Below are 17,945 nucleotides of genomic sequence, written 5' to 3' on the forward strand. Positions count from 1 at the left end.
GTCCATGGGACTGAGTCGCCTCCGACAGCTGGCAGCATTGTTTTGGAATGTTGCTCGGAATTTGGGGAAGCACTTTGCAGTGTGGACAGAGCCTGGGGCTGGGCCCAGGAATGCCGAGTGCTGGAAAGCCCCTCCGGGTCACTCCTGGGCAAGGTCTAGAAACAAACTCTCTCTCCAGGTGCTCAGAAAGAGACCCCAGAGCCACTGAGTCAGTAGACCCAGTTCACCCTCATGGACCACCCCCTGTTGGGAGCAGTTCGCCAGGGCCACTGAGCAGTGCCTGCTCCTCAGCAAACGCCTGATGTGCGAGGGAAAGGGGTTCGTGGGTCCTCCATAGCTTTCCAGTTTGTAGCATCTTGCAAACTGCCACCACGTGGGGGTGTTTTCCTGTACAAGGAAACTAGCGTGGGCTCAAAAACTAATGGCGGACAATTACAACTAAGGTGAGGAGGAGGGAGTGCTCAGGTGGCCCACTCCCTGTTAGCCTTTGAAGGTCATCCAACAACAAAGCCATAGTCTTGTCACCCAGGGCGTGGGGCTCTGAAGATCTTGTCACTCCCCCATGTAGTGAAAGGGCCCTCACTCCGAACCAGCTGCAGCCAAAGACGGACACAGTAGTGGCCCAGCCAGCACGGCTCCTGCCCGCTTGGCCCTCATAGTCATGTGTAATCGGTTCCATGGAACTGGGAACGCATAAGTCCTTGAGATCGCCAGAGAAAAATACAGTGTGCCAGGAGCCTGGTGAAGAGGAAGAGAGAAGTCACAGAATCCCAGAGTGTGTGTGTCGGTTTTGGGGGTGGGGGGAGGATGGTCATCTAACCAGGGAATTTCAGCTGTGCTTTCCACAGGCACTCTGGAGCAGGTGGAGGCCAAGGGTCCTGGAAGGCCAAGTCAGGAGGGCCTGGGAGCTGCCTCAGGTGGGGACTATAGGAGCCAAATCAGGGATTCAGTGGATCTCTGAGAGGCTCTCTCAAAAAGGAGTAGGAGAGAAGGAATGAAAGAAAAGGAAAATGCTTGAAAAACACCACCTGCTCCTCTCAGAGCATAAACCTCTTTCTCGGGCCTCCAGAGTGGGAGTGGGCTGGGACAGGAGGCGGTCTCCAGGCAGACCAGCCCTCCCTGGGCCCCGTGCACTCAAGGGGCCCGTGAGTTTCCAGCAGGCCCCAGGAGGCTCCCACCATCGATGACTCCACTGGATTATACTCTTCCTGTCAGAGGGGCCAGGCCACTGCCCCAGGCCCCACACCCACCTGCAGGGGTGGGAGAGTGCCCTCCCTTTTCACGTGCTTGCAGCTGACACCCTGGGGTCCTGAGGATGTCCCCCTTGCTCTCCTCAACAGCTTCACAGCGAGGTAGAGAAGCCCCTAATGAACTTCCGTGAGAACTTCAAGAAAGACATGAAAAAGTGTGACCACCACATCGCTGACCTCCGCAAGCAGCTCACTAGCCGCTTTGCTGCCGTGGAGAAGGTGAGGGGCATAGGATGCTGGGCGGGTGGGAGGTGGGGCCTCCTGGAAGACCGTGGGCTGAGTGGGATAGGTGTGGGGTGGGGGGACTCCAGCCCACACCTGAGGTACCTACCTCCCCACCCCTCACCCAGCCAGAGATCAGAAGCTGCTTCCCTGGGGCTCTCAGATCCCTGCCCAGAGGGCCAGTGGACGCAGGAGAGGCTCACCTGCTGTAGGGGATGTAAGGGGCCCCGGCAGGCACCTGAGATGTGGGACGAGCCTGGATGTGCTTCTGGTCCACTTACGCCCCTTTGGGCCCCACCTATCAAATTCTCTCCTGACTGAATCACAATCCCCCCCCAAAGTCTGTGAGGTCTGAGCCAGGTGGGAGCTGCTGATGGCCAGCCCTGGGGGGGAAGAGGACTCTCCTGGGGGACTGACCACAATGGCTTAGGGTACGGGAGAAGGAGGAGCATACCGCTGCAGGCACCCTAGAGTCTGCCAGCTGCCGCCACCAAAGGACCCCTCCTGCCCCAGAGTGGGGCGCTGGTGCTACCATCTGCTAAGCACTGCTGAGGCATGATGGAGATGACCTTGTGCTCCCTCCCTTCCCCCACCCAGGCTGAGATTTTTAGGACTGCCCATGTGTGCACGTGCTCCAGCGGAACCCTGGTTGAGAGAGACGGGGATGGGAAAGGGTGTGGCAGCCTCTGCATGGCGACTAACTAGCTGAGTGATGCTGGTCTAACAGCTTAGCCTGTCAGAGCCATGGTGGCATCACCCATGGAAGCAGGGAAAAGAAAGGACACTTTCCTAGGAAAGGGGCAGGCAGGGCGCTGTGGCCCATGGGGCCCTCCAGGCTCTGAGCCCTGTGAACAGCCTTCCCATGCCCTTGGCCCCCAGGCCCGGAAGGCCCTCACAGAGCGGCAGAGAGACCTGGAGATGAAGACCCAGCAGCTGGAGATCAAGCTCAGCAACAAGACAGAGGAGGACATCAAGAAGGCGCGGAGGAAGTCCACACAGGCTGGTGAGTGCTGGGCCATGGACCACCTGTCCTCACCTGGGCCATGAAGCCCAGCAAAGCTAAGGCTGGGGGATGGGGTACCTGGGAGCTGCAGCCCACAGGAGGAGGCTGCAGGCGGCGCTGTACAGAGGGGAGTCTGCAAGGCTGTCTCCAGGCCCTGGGTCTCTGACCAGGAAGTGGTTACTCCCCCCATTCCCCCAGAATTCAGGGGTCCTGTCACTGTGTGGAGCCCTTAGGATTACACACCCCACCCCCTTAAGGGGTGATGCTCACCTATGGTGATGGGCTCCTGCGCCAGCAGGGCTGACATGTTAACAAAATAACCACATTTAGGAGTCTGCCTGAAAGATGCCTGCAGTGAGTTGGTTTCTACTTCCACCTGGTGGTAAAAATCAGCTAATGCCCAAGGTAGGGGGAGAAAAGCCAGTAAAAACTTACAAAATATTTCTGAAAACAAAAAAATCTTTCAGTGCATGGGAGGACAGTGCATGTTGCTCTCTGGAACTGAAATGTGGCTGTGGGGTAGGGCTTGGGGGCGACGGCCTGTAGGTCCCTTCTGCCAAACCCAGCACGACAATTCCTCACGGAGTGAAGCAGCCGTCATATGGACATTTTGAAATAAGATGGTATAAAAATAAGCCAATAACAAAATAATGTAAACATAACATTTGATATACAGGCCTTACAATGCACAGTGACAAATTACTGGATCCAGAGACAGAAGGCATAATATATTTCCTGGGAGTGGGAAGGGAAACCCAGGACAAGGAGAGACATCTTTCAATTCATTTAATTAATTAAGTTATTAGATACAATTATATTACAAAACCAATATCTTTGCTTGGGAAAAAACTTTAACCAGCACATAAGAATATAAAATCTTAATTTGCCAAATATAATCACCATCAATATATCTTAGTGTTTTAATTTTTTAAATGTTTTTAATATTTGTATTTAAATTTATACACATTAGATCATATTATACTTTGTTCTAAAGTTTTGTTTTAATTGCTGTATCTTAGAGATAGCTCTATTCCATTACCTATATGTCTAATTACTCACCCACTCACATACATCGAACTTTTTTAATGGTGGAATAGTATCCAGGTGTGTGACTGTGTGAGCTGTGCTTCCTCATTTCCCCTGCCGATTTCTGTAGGACTTTTGGATTGTTTCGGAGTGTTTGGCAATGCCAGCAGGGCTGTGTTATTACAAATGTGTCTGCTTCTAAATCTGTGTATAGAGAGAATGGAAATGTGAATTTTCTGGGTCAAAGAGTTGTGTTCATCTCGATGGGTATTTCCACATTGCTTTCCAGAGTGGTGCGCCCATCAGTAGCATGGGTGGATGCTTTTCCCCTAAACGCTTGTCAGCATTGTGTTATCAAATTGTGGTAGACTTGCAAGTCACCTGTGACTTTTTTCTGTGAGTTGGTTTGACAGCCAAGATATTTTGGTTCCAGAATCCATGCCTTACCTCATATACTGTGCAGAAGGGTTTCCTTCCAAACCCTTGAGCTGTGTGGAGATAAGACACACCCTCCCTCGCCTACCCTATTTCCCAATGTTGCAGGAGCTACCAAAGCATGTTCTCAAAACCAGGACTGACGAACAAGGCTTTGGGAGTTTCGTATGGTACCTTTATAGGGTGGCACACTAGCTGCATTCTGAATTAGGCCCGGGGTCTGGGTGGGCGTGCATTTGCAGTGAAGTATTGGCTCTTTTCCCTCTGGTTCCAGTCCTTCTGGAGGTCAAGGGCCTGGTCCTTGACCTTGGGCCAAGAGCGAAATGAACAAAGCCCTTTATTTGGGTTCTGTTGCTCAAGGGTCATCTCCCATGTAGTGGTGTGGTTCAGGGAGAAGGGAGCTACTGACCAGGCCCTGGGTCCTGGGCACATTTTGTTTGTTTGTTTGTTTGTTTCATTTTTCATACCAGAATGGGCAAGATGTTACAGGAATAACTTTGAATCTACTCCAACGACTAGATTTAACGAATAAATGCGTTAGCCTTGGTTGGTGCGTGAGTTGTTCCCTCCATGAGCACAGACCACGGTACCTTCCTCTCTGGGACCCTGTGATGATCTGAACTCTTCTAGGCCAAGCCCTGCCCTCAAGGGCGCTTCTCTAACTGGGCTGTGCACACGGGCCCCCGAGGAGCTGGTGGAAGTGTGGTTTCTGGCTCACTCTTGGTGTCGGGTATGTCCGGGGACCTGCATTTCTGGCAAGCTCCCAGGGCTCACGGACTCGGCTGGTCTAGGAACAGCATTTTGTGTGGCAAGGTTCAGGGGTGCTGGTGCCCCAGTAATGTTTGCAATTACTTTATAGTCTGTTTTCTTTCTAATTAGAAAATGTTCCAAAAGTACATACGACTGCAGAAAACAATACACTAGCCATCAAGATGGAATAGTTGTGTCTGTTTCAGGTCTCTTATGAAAGAAAATGCTGTAGAAAGAGCTCCTTTCCTCCCACCCAGCCTGGTTCCCAGTGTGAGCGCGATCCTGGAGGTGGTGTGTAGCGCTCAGTGTGTGTTTTCATTCTACCACTGTGAATGGGCCAGCCATACACCATCGGACACAGTACCGTGTGTTTCAGAAGGGCACCCTGTTGCACACACACACACACACACACACATAAATGGGCGTAATTTGCAGAGTTTCCTTCTTTAGCCAGTACCACGTTGCTTGTGACATGTTTTAATGAAGAAGGACTCTCCAATGTGAGATGAATCTACCATCTTTAAAGAGGACACATTTCTTCAGGTCATGATAGGGTTGGGGGTCCCAGATGTAACCCCTTTCCTATCACCCCCCACCCCCACACTAAGAACCTCCATCCTGAATTCTTGGTGTCTGGGGTCAAGTTCAGCTGGACACTCTGAAGCTGGTCCCTTGTGGTGCTGGGCAGCCCCTCTCTTTGTTCTGCTTCCATTACCACCCCCCCACTTTCCATTGGCTCCATGGCCCAAAGGAGAGGAACCGGCATGGCTGTGTGCTGCCCGGGGGAGAGGGTAGCCATGGCCTGGCCGGGACGCAGTGTGATGGTGACACCGGGCTTTTCCAGGGGATGACCTCATGCGCTGTGTGGACCTCTACAACCAGGCGCAGTCCAAGTGGTTTGAAGAGATGGTGACCACCACGCTGGTGAGTACATGTCAGCACAGAGCCTGGTTCTCAGGACACCTGGGATGGAGGCTGGTGGGCACGTAGGTGGTAGAGTGGCAGTGACCGTGGAGATGGTCATTATGTCTGTTCACGTTGGGATCCAGACCTCGACTCTGGGCCGGTCTCCGCTGACTCCGATCCTTGCTCTGGCACTTCCTAACTGTGTAAACGTGGGCGAGGGTCACATCTTGCTGTGTCCTCCTTGGCTGTCCCCTAAAGGGTCAGGTTCAATTGAAGATGTCCCTAACCAAGTTGACAGTGGCCCCTTTAGGACAAATAGCCAAGCTGTAGGAAGTGTGACCCTCTCACCCCCCAGAAGAATGGCAGGTCCTACAGAAAAGATCCTTGTATGGCACATAAGTGGTGAGGTTGGGACACCGTGTGGGAGGAATGGGGGGAGGCCTATGATTGGGGGTGTGAGGAACAGGCATCAGACCCCCTTTTTTGCCTCCCTGAGTTTTTCTTGTGAACAGGCAGCATTTCCTCAGTCAGCCCTTGTTGAGGTAAAGTGTGGTGGGCATTTGGGCCTTTGGGCCAGGTGAGAAAGGAACATCATGCCAGCTGTTTATCACATCTCCCCATTGCTCACAGCCACCCCTGTCCACCCAGCACAGGACAGTGACCCGGTTTTCCTCCTGGTTAATCTAATTAAGCCCCCTGCTTTACCCCCCTCCCCAGTTAATCACCTGGGCGGTGACCTAGTTGTGCACAGAAATAACAGCCTGATCCCCTAAATTCCAAAGATGTGGAACCACCTAGAAACCAAAAGATGAACCCTTCCCAGTCGTCCCTTTGACAGTGGCCACCCCACTCCCAGCCCCCTGCCTCCCCTGGCCCAGTCTCTGGTCTGTCCCTCAACAGCAGGTAGGGGTGGCCTGAGGACAGAGGCTGCTCCGCAGAGGCCCAGGGAGACACAAACACTCACCCCCACCCCCACATCCCCACATGTGACCCATTTGCCCACCCCACCAGGACCCGGGTCTGGGGCTGCACTGGTGCAGTCACGATCACAAAACAGACCCTGGTTCAAATCTCCCTCCTCCCATCATTCCACATCACTTTGGGCAGGTGGCATTACCTGTCCAGATGTTCGTTCCCTTGTTTGGAAAATGTGGAAAAGAACATGACCTCTCTCTTAAAATTATTACAAGCACCGTGAAGTGATGCGTGTAAAGCTCTCAGCACCCACCGTGCCGGGCCGGGCAGGGGTCAGGAAACGGCAGCTGCTGTGTTTCCATCCTCTTCACCTTCACTGCCAGAGATGGGACGAGTCCTTTGTCAGGCCCCAGAGGGTCACGTGGGGTCAGGTCTGAGTGGGCAGCGGCCTGTATTGTGTTAGATGGTGGTCTGGGACCTGTGTGGTGGGAAGGTCCCCACTTGGAGAGGACATGCCCAGAGCTCTCTGGTCTCTCCTCCTGCGCAGGAGCTGGAGCGGCTGGAGGTGGAGAGGGTAGAGATGATCCGGCAACACCTGTGCCAGTACACACAGCTGCGGCACGAGACAGACATGTTCAACCAAAGCGTGAGTTCCCGCCCCCCGGCAGAGGCCAGCAGGGCCCCAGGTGACCCAGGGCCAGGGAGGGCCAATACCACTGCTCTGTGCCGGGTTGCATGGTCACTTCGGATGACTCTGTCCTGGAGACGGGTAGCGGACAAGCTTGGGATGGACATGTAGATTGTCCTGTACTCCCATGCAAACCCGTCTCAGCGCAGGAAATAGAGCCATTACCCCGAGGAGAAAGATGCTCATGATAGTTAAAATGGCAGAAAATACTATTGCCTGCCCAGTGAGTTTCTTACCAAAGAAACAAAACAACTAGAAATGTTCAGAATATCTAGAGCTAAAATTTCATTTGTTGTGTTCTGTGGTGGTAAACGTGGGAACAAAGGTGGAAGTGGTCACCGACCTGGAGACATTGGGGCCACCCTGCCCTCTCACCCAGCCCTGGGGTCGAGAGGGTAGTAAAGGGTGCCGAGTGAGAAACAGGATGGGGACAAGAGGTCCTGGCTCCCCACTCTCACAGTCCTCCATGTCTGTCTGTCCCGTGGGCCTGGGGCCCCACAACCCTCCGGAGAGGCTGCTCTGACAGGCACAAAGGTGCAAGCAGCGTGGCTTAGAGGCAGCATCCCCAGCTCTGCTGCCACCTCTGACCTTGTCCTCTCTTCTCCATCCCTTGCAGACAGTCGAGCCTGTGGACCAACTGCTTCGAAAAGTGGACCCAGCCAAAGACAGGGAGCTGTGGGTCAGAGAGCACAAGACGGGCAACATCCGCCCTGTGGACATGGAGATATAGACGGGCTCACGCGGCCCCGGGGGTCCTGCCAAGGAGTGGTGTTGGGGGTCCCGTGGAGAGGAGATGGAGGCTCCCACCATGGGGCCTGCTGCCAACTGAGCTGCCCTCCCACCTGCTCTCCTGGTCCATTGAGGAGAGGGAGGGGTGCGGGTTGTAACTCATGCTTCCAGAAGGGTGGCCCAGATGGCCCCACTGGGCGGTCCCTGGTGTTCCCAGGCCAAGAAGATGGATTCACAGCTCCGCCCTTGTCTCTGAGGCTGAAGATCCCTAACTCCTCTGCTGTGCTTGCCGCTTCGAGAACAAACTGATGCTGGAACTTTGTGGTCCCTGCTGAGTACCGTAGGGGTCATCTCCCCACCCAGAGCCAACTGTGTCACACACTCAGCCTCTGGAAGCCCCAAAGTCCTTCCTCCAGCTGGCTCTCTTGTCCCCGAGGCTTTGGAGGGTCAGGGGAGGGAGGTTTCTGTCTCCAAGGCAAGTGTCAGGATCACAGTTGTGCATCGAAGGCACCATTTAGCTGAACACCCTGCCCTCAGCATCCTTTGCAGCCCTCCCCTGGTATTTTTCCCATTGTATTCTGGGAGCCCACAACCTGACTCTTCTTTGTCACCTTTCATGATCAAGAGTCTTGGGAGGAAGACCTGGCTCCTGTCTTCCCAAACCGACCCTGCCTGGAGAGGTCAGGATAGAACTACCTCATTCAGCAAATTAGCCCTCAGTTGGAGCATCGAATAGTGTTTCCTAGTAGGTCAGCATCCTCAGTAAAGTCTCCTCTCTAAAAATCCCAATCTGCCCAACCTTCAGATGCTCCCTCCTCCCACCCTCCCCCTTTCCACTCTCTCAAAGGGGCTGGGTTAGTCCTATTTGGGACATGGATTGGGGCAAGTCATTGTCATCCCCTAGATGGCTTCACCTGCTTGTGCATGCTGGCATTGGGATCACAGTCCCTTGTGTGGCTTTCTTTCATTGGTAGTCACTGTGCAGGCATTGAAGACTCACATAGCCACAGTAGGTGGTCACCCACTGGCCAGTGTCCCACCACCTTGGCCTCTCAGCACCTTCTGCACATTCCAGAGCCCTGCACCAAGCACCTGATTGGTGCTGGTACCACCTTCCCCTTTCTTCGTCTCCCAGTGTCTGGAAAAACCTGGTCTGAGTGCGACTTAGGAAGCTTTCAGGGCTGCCATCAGGTCCTTGCACATCCCTTTCTCCTTTTCCTGACCACAGCAAACATGTTAAGTCATGTTAAGTCTTGAGAATCAGTTCAAAAGGTCCAGAAGAAGGAAAGGGACCTGAAGGAAGCCATGCAGCTAGCAAGGTGCAGATCCTAGCCTGGAACCCATGCCCTGAGACCCAACCCATCTTTCTAACTTAATCTTCCCACTGATGACAGGATTATTGGATTCACAGGACCCATGTTTCCCAAGGGTGCAGAATTCTAAGAGCACAAGTCACTGGTCTTTCAGTCTTACTTGCCAGTGACTGATGACGTAGTAATCTTGGATCTGGTGGTACCTTTTACACTGAGTCAGAATCACGCTCTCATAGTTTATGGTAGAAAGATGCCGAATTTACTGAAGCCAACCAAACTTTGTCACGTTTCCTATTGAAGCATCTCAATAAAAAAGGTCAGCTTGAAGGCCTTCACCAGCATGGATCTGTCCATGGCATGGAGAACCACTCCTGGATCTGGGATTGGGCCAGCCATGACACCAGCCGCCAGTGTCAGGGTGTTATTTTTTGGTTTCTCTATTAAAAACAGGTGCTAGTAATAATTGTTTTGTGGCTTAGTAAACTAATTTGCGGGTGATTTTCAAATATTCAAAGCCAACAGGCTTGTTATGAACACAGCTATTTTGAGTGGATATGCTCATGGATTTTGTCTCCTCATTTCCAGCTGAGGATTCCAGAGTCTTCTGTTCCTCGCTGCAGCCGAGACGCTCTTGCCTCTTCCAGGGTGGCCCGAGCTGGTCCACGGTGGGCCAGTCTGTTTTCTGAAGTCACTCATTTCTCCCCCATCACCTCACCTCAGTCTCGTTAGCTTCCTCACATGCTCCCTTTCAGCTTCTCTTCCCTCCTTTATTCATTGAGCACTTAGCGAAAGCCAAGCAATGTGCTAAGGTCTGAGGACAAGATATGGGCTTGTCATCAGGGAAGCCCATGATCTGATGTTTTATGTAGACTTATCTTTTCATTTACAAAGAGGGGGAAGCCCAAGCATGACCAGTGAGTGCAGAGAAATTAGCAGAGTAAATTAAGAGCGGAGCTAGAGCCCATAGTCCAAGCCCCCTGTATTGTTAACAGGGCTTCTCCCCTCCCCACTGCTGGGTGAAGTCAGGATCAGGACGAAGTCTAGAGTATCTGAAAGTGCACTTCAGGGTAGCAATCATCCTGTCCAGGTGGTGGTTTTGTTCTGTTTTTGTTTGTTTTGGCATTTAGGTTATAAGAGGATTTGGCTGGGTTTATTCGGAATGGGTGAGCGAGTCTAGGTTATTCTTGAGCACATCTATTGTTCCATTTCTGAGAATTAGTGGGTCCCTTCTACCTGCTTCCACTTAGTTTTGTCTGTGAAAACCTGGTTTAAAAAAATATGTATCTCCAAGACAAATGGTGTTCTGAGTGAGCTGGTTGCCATGACAACCTCCAGGAAAAGCCACTTCTTCCTCCATTTCATTTCCAGTGTGTTTGATCAGTATCTCAAAGGGATAGCTGTCCTGAGGTTCTGCAGCAGGAGGACTCCTCTGCCCCTCGGGCCGATGGGTGCCTGGAGCAGACAGAAACTGCGCATTCACGAACCAGGGGTTTGTTTCTATTCCCTTTGTGGAAACCAATCAATTACTAGATTAGTGGATGGTGCATAAAAATCTTGGCTGAGCCAAAGTCCCTTCTTGGAAATACAAGCCATAAAATTCAAAGGACGTCAAAGACCTCAGCTTGTTTAAGTGGTTTTACTTCCAACTGTGAGTGGCCTTGACACAGAGAGTTTGCACAGGGTTCTGCAGACCCGCTGGCAGTTACGGAGGCAGGGAAAGCGCTTTACAGATGTTCAGTGGGGTACAGACCAGCAGCACACCATCGTCTTCCCGTGATCCTTCCCACCCCTCTAAGACCTTTTCTTTTTCCAGGTTTATCGAGGTACTTGACATACAGTAAAATTCACCCTTTTGAATTATATGGTTCTATGAATTTTGACAAATGTATATAGCCTTGTAAACACCACCAAAATTAACATATTTCCATCACTCCCAAAATTCCCCTGACCCCTGTAGTCAATCCACTCCTCCCACCCCCAGCCCTTGGCAACCACTGATTGGTTTTCTGACCTTATAGTTTTGCCTTTTCTAGGATGTCGTGTAAATGGAGCCAGACTACGTAGTCTCTGAGGCTGGTTCCTTTCTCTCAGCTTAGTATTGTGAGCCATCCATGCTGTGCGCCTATCCTTGCTTCCCTTTTGTCACCTAGTGGTGTTCCATTGCATGGTGTACCCCATGGCTTCCTTGCTTCTACAATGCATTGTTTTCCCCAGACGTTCCTCTTCGGGGGTCTACAGCTTGTCTGCATGGCTGCTTCCAGCCCACTGCTTCCTACAGCTCCCAGGGCTCCTTCTCCAAATGCCAGCTGTGCCCACAGACAGTTCTTGCAGCTCACACTTGGTTTTTGGTTCATGTTGGGATTTGACAGTGCAGAAAGCTGCCAGGGATTAGGGGGCGGCTGGGCTGGGTCTCCCTTGCCTTCCACTTCTGCTGTGTCCTGGAGCTTGTCTCTCAGCTAGCAGGTCCTCCCTCTCCCGTGGCCCCTCATGTCAGCTCACATGGTCCTTGGCATTTACTGAGTATAAGGGGCAGTGGAAGGAGAATGGATGAGAAGGCAGGGGGCTGGCCGGGGGCTCATCGCAACCCTGTGCTGGATTTCTTTGCTTCATCTGCAGACTGAGGATATTCTTCTAGAAATTCTCTCAGGCTTCCTGCAGTTACTGCATTCTATCTTTCCCCTTCTCATTTCTGGTGTTGTATCCTGCACACATGGTCATTCCTCATCTGGGTCCCCTAAGCACAGTGCAACATGGCGTTACCTAAAATCCTCGTGAGAGGGACACACTGGCATTTCTCCTTTTAGACACAAATGAAGCTAAAATTAAGAGTCTTGAGAGCTGTCAAGAATGAGGTAGTTCCTCCTTAGGACCCGCAAGGTGACGACTCCTCTGAGCCACGTCTTGATCATGCCCTGCTCAGTGACAGGTGAGCCCTGGAAGGCCACCAGGAACCTCTCCAAGCAAATTGAAAACACCTGGGTCCAGGCCAAGGTGGGATCCCAGGCCTGCAGGCTCCCGTGGTGGGGAGCTACAGATGTGCTCTGCTGGGGCGCTCTGGGCGAGTTTCTCCACGGACTCTCATCACTCCTCTTCCCCAGGAGTATTATTCCAGTCAGGCCCTTCCGGAAGAGGAGGGCCCCAACTCCTGTTGCAGCAGGTTTGGGTGAAAATAGACATGTGACAAAAAAAAACAAGCTTCCATTTTCCCTAACCCTGTAGATGCTGGGGCCAGGCTCTTTGGGGAGCCTTTGTTGGGAGGTGCCTTTGAAGGACAGGGGCTGTGACTGCCTTCGGTCTCTCTGTGTGTGGTTGAGGGGACGTGGACCCTTCGTGTTTTCAGGGAAGTTCCTAATGGGACTGCAATGGCAGAATGCAAAGGTCCGGCACATGGACAGCGTGACACTGGGACAGAGGTCCCAGGGGCAAGAGCACAGGACTGGGCCCACTCTGCTGTCTCCGTAGTCTGGTAACCTGAGTTGTCACCTCCTCTCCTGGACCTTGGTGGACTCATCTGTCAACTGAGACACTCCCTTTCCAGCATTGTACATGGCAGACCAGTTCTTGGGAGCCATGGCCTCTGGGCAGCCGTGTGGACCCAGGGACAGATGTTCATCACTCTTGGTGATGGGCCCCCAGTCTGCATCTCTGCCCTCCCTTAGGATGGAGATTGAGAGTGCGGGGGGCACAGCAGTCCTTCACAGACACGAGCACATCAGCAAACCCTATGAAAGTGGAATTTTCTAACAGAATAAACTTGCTTGTTTGGTCTGTTTTCTGTAACTTTTGCTAAATACTTTATACATTTTTAATGTTACAAAGCTGTGTCTCCTGCCAGCATTCCTCCTCCCGGTATGAATGTGTTTACTCCACACTGTGTATCCTTCTCCCTCTGACTGCCTAGACCAGTAAATAGAATGGATGTAATATAATTTATAAGTGACACTGTTGAAAATCTGATCCCCGTGGGGGCTGTCCCCAGCTCTCTCCAACCCCTCTAATAGCATTCGTGTGTATTAATGCTGAATTAAATGTTTAAAGCGTTTAAATTTTGAAGGCATTTGCTATATATAATTGTTCTGCGTTATTATAAAATGTTTTCAGGAAGTTAAATCTCTCCCATTTCTTTCCCTTCGGCTTCATGTGTACACTTGAGATGCTTAGAATCACCCATGTGAAATAAACTGTCCAGAGACACTGGGTCTCTCTGGGTGACCCTCCTCCCTGGAAGGCAGCCACACTCTCCTTTGGACAAATTGTTTCTGCATTCCTCCAGGCTCCCAGGACTGGTGATAATTTTACCCCTGATAACTTACAGGGGGACAAAAGGCACCTGGGCTTTGACCCTCCCCCCAGATGGGTGCAATGCTGCCAGACCCACACTCCTTGTCCCTATGGACAAGTGGGGCTCCCAGCTGTTGTTTCTTGTCTCATCCATCCATCCGTTGATGCATCCCTTCCTTCATGCCATAATTATCAAGCACCTACTATGTTCCAGACACTGTCAGAGGTAATGGGAACAGTGAATGAAACAGGTAGAGCCCCGCCCTCACAAGCTTCCTTTCTAGCAAGGAAAGAGACAAACACGAGGTTATCACGCAAGTACGCAGTGTGGCTGAAGAAGACATTAAGTGTTATGGAGAAATAAAAACAGGGCAGAGGGAACTGGTAGTTTTCTAGGGGTGAGAGTGGGTAAGCTGTTATATTAAATAGGGGAGTTGGGTAGCCTCACTGGGAAGGTGCAAAGACAAGGAGACAGAAGGCTGGGGAGACAGCCTGGCGGATAGCTAGCTGGGGGAAAAATGTTCCTGCAGACGAGGTCACCTGGTTAGAGGTTGGGGGGGGTGGTGGTAGAGGACTACTTGTTTGGGGCCACTAGCTGGAGCAGAGCAGTGGTGGGGAGGCACTGCTTCCACCAGGCTTTGCCAGTGGTGGAGGGCTGTGCCTTTTACTCTGGGGGTCCGAGCAGAGGCACATGGCCTGACTCAGTGCCACAAGGCTCGCTATACTACTGTGAGGGATGAGGACAGAGGCACCCTCTGAAGCTGGAGCTCAGGGAGAGGCGGTGAGCCCACAGGGGGTGCTCATGACACAGGTGGAAAGAATGGCCAGGTTCTGGGTATACTGTGCAGGTAGAGCTAACACGATTTCTGACAGGTTGCAGTGGGTGGTACAGAATGAGAGGTTCTGAGGGTGACTCCGAGGATTTCAGTCCAAGCAACCAAAAGACCAGGCTGCCATTCAGTGCAAAGGAGTGGCCATGGGAGGGGCATCCTTTCCCACTGTCAGCCTCCCAGCCCTCCTCTCCTTTTCTCTTTCAGTGCAGACTGTGCAGGCTCTGGGACCAGACCCAGGAGCAAAGGTCAGCTTGTCTTGGAGCTCAGAGCCAGGGATGGTAGGTGGAGGTGGGGGCCGGAGGGCTGGGCCCTGGCTAACAGCTAAGACAAAGCTCCTGTTTAGGGTGTGACAGACCAGCCTCTGGGAAGAGCTTGCTTCGTTCAGTCAAGGCCAGGAGGGGAGACACAGACTGAGACTGCCTGGAGACAAGGCCCTCTTCCCCGTGGACTTTGGGTTTCGAGGAGAGTTTATGGCCCCAGCTCAGACTTAACAAATCCATTCACAATACATCATCTCCAACAACTTGTTTGACTAAGGAGCATAAACTCTCCCTCTGATAGAAGATGTTTATACAGGTTTTCAAACAAACCTCCAGGTCATGACCCTTCTCTCAGCAGTATCAACACAGCTGCCTGTGGGCCACCTCCCACAGGCAGGCACAGCAACCTGAAGAATGGGGACAGTATCAGGCTGCTTCTGACCTGGGTCCAGCTCCTTCCTTCTTGCCCCTGGAGAGGGCAGAAGAGGTTGGGGGGCTCTAGCTGCCCACCATGTTAAACCAGGACCCTGTTTCCTTGCCACTTCTTGTCATGACAACCCCAGCTCTTCACCTGCAGACAAGGAGCTTATCACACCCTTGGCTCAGGCAGCTGTAATGTAGTGTAGGGCCCTGAATGGGGAGCCTGGAAGACCTGGGCTTTCCTCCTGGCTTTGCATTTTACAACTGTGTGACACAGGCCAGCGATAGGCATTTTGGAGCTTCATTTTTTCCCTTGTAACACCAGCCTGGCCTTATCTGCAGGCCTGGTGTGGACAGGCTGAGAACCCAGAAGGCACTTCTAAAGGCCCCTCGCACCTGGTTCAGAGGTAAGGGATGAACCTCCAGCCTCACTTTCATGATCTGGGTTGTGTTTGTTTCTGAGTTCGGTGACTGTTCTATTTCTAACTGCTTTTGAGAACAAATGCCTTGCTACAGGAGAATGAAATCTAGAAGAAGAGAAAGGCTCTTAATAACTAACATGCTCTCACAAACTGACAGGACCAAATAGTGAGTGCACCCACACACCCCTAACGTTAAGCCTTCCTGAGAAACTCTGGAACCACAGCAGGTGGAGCGAGCTGGAGGGGTGGGTGAGCAGAGTTGGCTCCTGAACTTTTGTCCTCCCTAAGCAACAGCAGGGTGGGCCTGGCAGGTGGCTTTCTCCCAGCAGTAGGGACCTGATGTCCCCTGCCATTGGCCTGTTATGATAGGGTACAAACCCTGACTCACCGGCCTAGAGATTGTGGCATTTATTCTTTGTAGTTATGACCACTGGGCAAAGAGGAGACATCTCTCCCATCCAGTTTGGCAATCTGGGGGCTCCAGACACATTCCCCTCCAGCATTATGCTCAGCCAAGCAGGGGCACTGCCGACCTTTCCTCTGGATGATGAGGATTCAGGTACATAGCATACCCACCAGGGTTCTTCCTTACGTCCTGCACTCATAACTGAGCTGACTACTGGGATGTGAAGGCTTCCATTGCAGAGTTCCCATCTCCCATCTATTCATTCACTCACTCAACAAGCATGTTACTGTCTGCTAGCTTCGGGCATCAGGCTGGGTTGAAAACTGACAACCTGCAAGCTGAAACCAAACCACAGATATGTTCTATTTGGCCCACACCAAGTTTTAAAATTTTTTGAACTCTCAAAATTTAAAAGCTTGGAAATTGCATCTAAAAATCTGATTTATGAATTTCTTTTGGATAATCAAAAACTATAACACTGGGCCATAATCCCATGTGACCATGTTCACATGGAGTTGAACTTCCCACATGTGACACAGGCCTCACCACTCCTTACTGTCTCCCTAATCCAGCTCTTTCACTCCCTCCCTCCACTTGCTGACTCCTGTAGGCAGTTTAGTTTTTGACCTTGTTGTAGATGAGTAATAACAAAAACTAACATGTTATTAGCAATTAGTATGTACCAGGCTCTACTCTAAGTATGTTCACACATTAACTCATTTCAGCCTCACAAAAACAATGAAGTAGACACTATTATTATGCCCGTTCACTCAAAAAATAACCACTGACAGTCCAGCCCTGCCAGGCACCATTCTGACAATGAAGATACAGCTGGGAACAAGCGAACAGACCCTCGCTTCCACGGAGCTCTCATTCTGGTGAGGCTCCAGACAGCACTGGGAACAAATAAATAGGAAGCCAGAGGGTGTATGAGGGAAGGAGCAAGGGAAAAGCAGGGTAAACAGTCTGGGGTGTGCTGATAGGTGTGGTGGGGTGTGCAGGTGGAAATAGAGTGGACAATACAGACCTTTGTGAGAAGATGACATTTAAGGAAAGCCATGAAGGAGGTGAAGGGTTGGGAGAAGAACATTCTAGGCAGAAAGATGTTAGAAAATGTGCCTGGCAAGAAGGGACTGGAAAGAAGTATTTGAAGTCATGAAAGGCAAGGACCTACATGCAAGATTATTCTATCCAGCAAAGCTATCATTTAGAATGGAAGGGCAGATAAAGTGCTTCCCAGACAAGGTCAAGTTAAAGGAGTTCATCATCACCAAGTCCTTATTATATGAAATGTTAAAGCGACTTATCCAAAAAATACAAGATCAAAAACTATGAATAGTAAAATGACAACAAACTCACAGCTATCAACAACTGAACCTAAAAAACAAAAACAAAAACTAAGCAAACAACTAGGACAGGAACAGAATCACAGAAATGGAGATCACATGGAGGGTTATCAGTGGGGAGGAGGAGAATGGGGGGGAAGTTAAGGGAATAAGAAGCATAAATGGTAGGCACAAAACAAACAGGGGGAGGTTAAGAGTAGCATGGGAAATAGAGAAGCCAAAGAACTTATATGTACAATCCATAGACATGAACTAAGCGTGGGTGGGGGTGGGGGGATGCTCAAGAGTTGGGGAAATGGGGTGGAGGTAGGATAAAGGGGAGAAAAAGATTGGGACAACTGTAATAGCATAATCAATAAAATATACTTAAAACAGAAAAAAGAAAACATGCCTGGGGTCACCCAACTAGTACATTGCAAAGTTGGGATTTGAACCCAGGTGGTCTCCAGAGCCTGGCTCCTAACCCCTGCATTGTAGGGCTCAATGAAAGATGGGACCCTCAGAGTTAGGGCAGGGGACAGGTGTGAACACCATTGCTCTCAGAGAGCTAGAGTTGGGGTGGAGGAGGATGAACCAGGGGCAGTGTGGAAGGCCTTGGCCCAAGGGTTCTGACCTCCTGTCCTGTCCTCCCAGAAGGCCAAAATGGATTGACAACTTGCTGTCAGCTCCTTATTTTAATCTCAGGAGGGTTCTGGGAACTTGCCTAACCCCCACCAAGCTCCTGGCCCCTCCTCCTTCCA

The 17,945-nt window shown here is 51.3% G+C and overlaps 1 protein-coding gene across 7 annotated transcripts in view; it reads left to right on the forward strand.

Moving 5' to 3' along the window:
• The window catches only part of GAS7 (growth arrest specific 7), a 206,138-nt gene extending 195,146 nt beyond the window's left edge, over nucleotides 1–10,992 (forward strand). For all 7 annotated transcript variants that reach the window (XM_024565191.4, XM_045199096.3, XM_045199094.2 and 4 more), the window contains 5 exons: nucleotides 1,341–1,469; nucleotides 2,352–2,475; nucleotides 5,531–5,610; nucleotides 7,055–7,153; nucleotides 7,812–10,992. In XM_024565191.4, the coding sequence (XP_024420959.1) occupies nucleotides 1,341–1,469; nucleotides 2,352–2,475; nucleotides 5,531–5,610; nucleotides 7,055–7,153; nucleotides 7,812–7,925 (546 nt within the window). In that variant the 3' untranslated portion in view covers nucleotides 7,926–10,992. The remainder of the gene's footprint in view (nucleotides 1–1,340; nucleotides 1,470–2,351; nucleotides 2,476–5,530; nucleotides 5,611–7,054; nucleotides 7,154–7,811) is intronic.
• Nucleotides 10,993–17,945: the final 6,953 nt, after the last annotated feature.

The sequence above is a fragment of the Desmodus rotundus genome, chromosome 9, assembly GCF_022682495.2.
Source record: "Desmodus rotundus isolate HL8 chromosome 9, HLdesRot8A.1, whole genome shotgun sequence".
Classification (NCBI taxonomy): domain Eukaryota; kingdom Metazoa; phylum Chordata; class Mammalia; order Chiroptera; family Phyllostomidae; genus Desmodus; species Desmodus rotundus.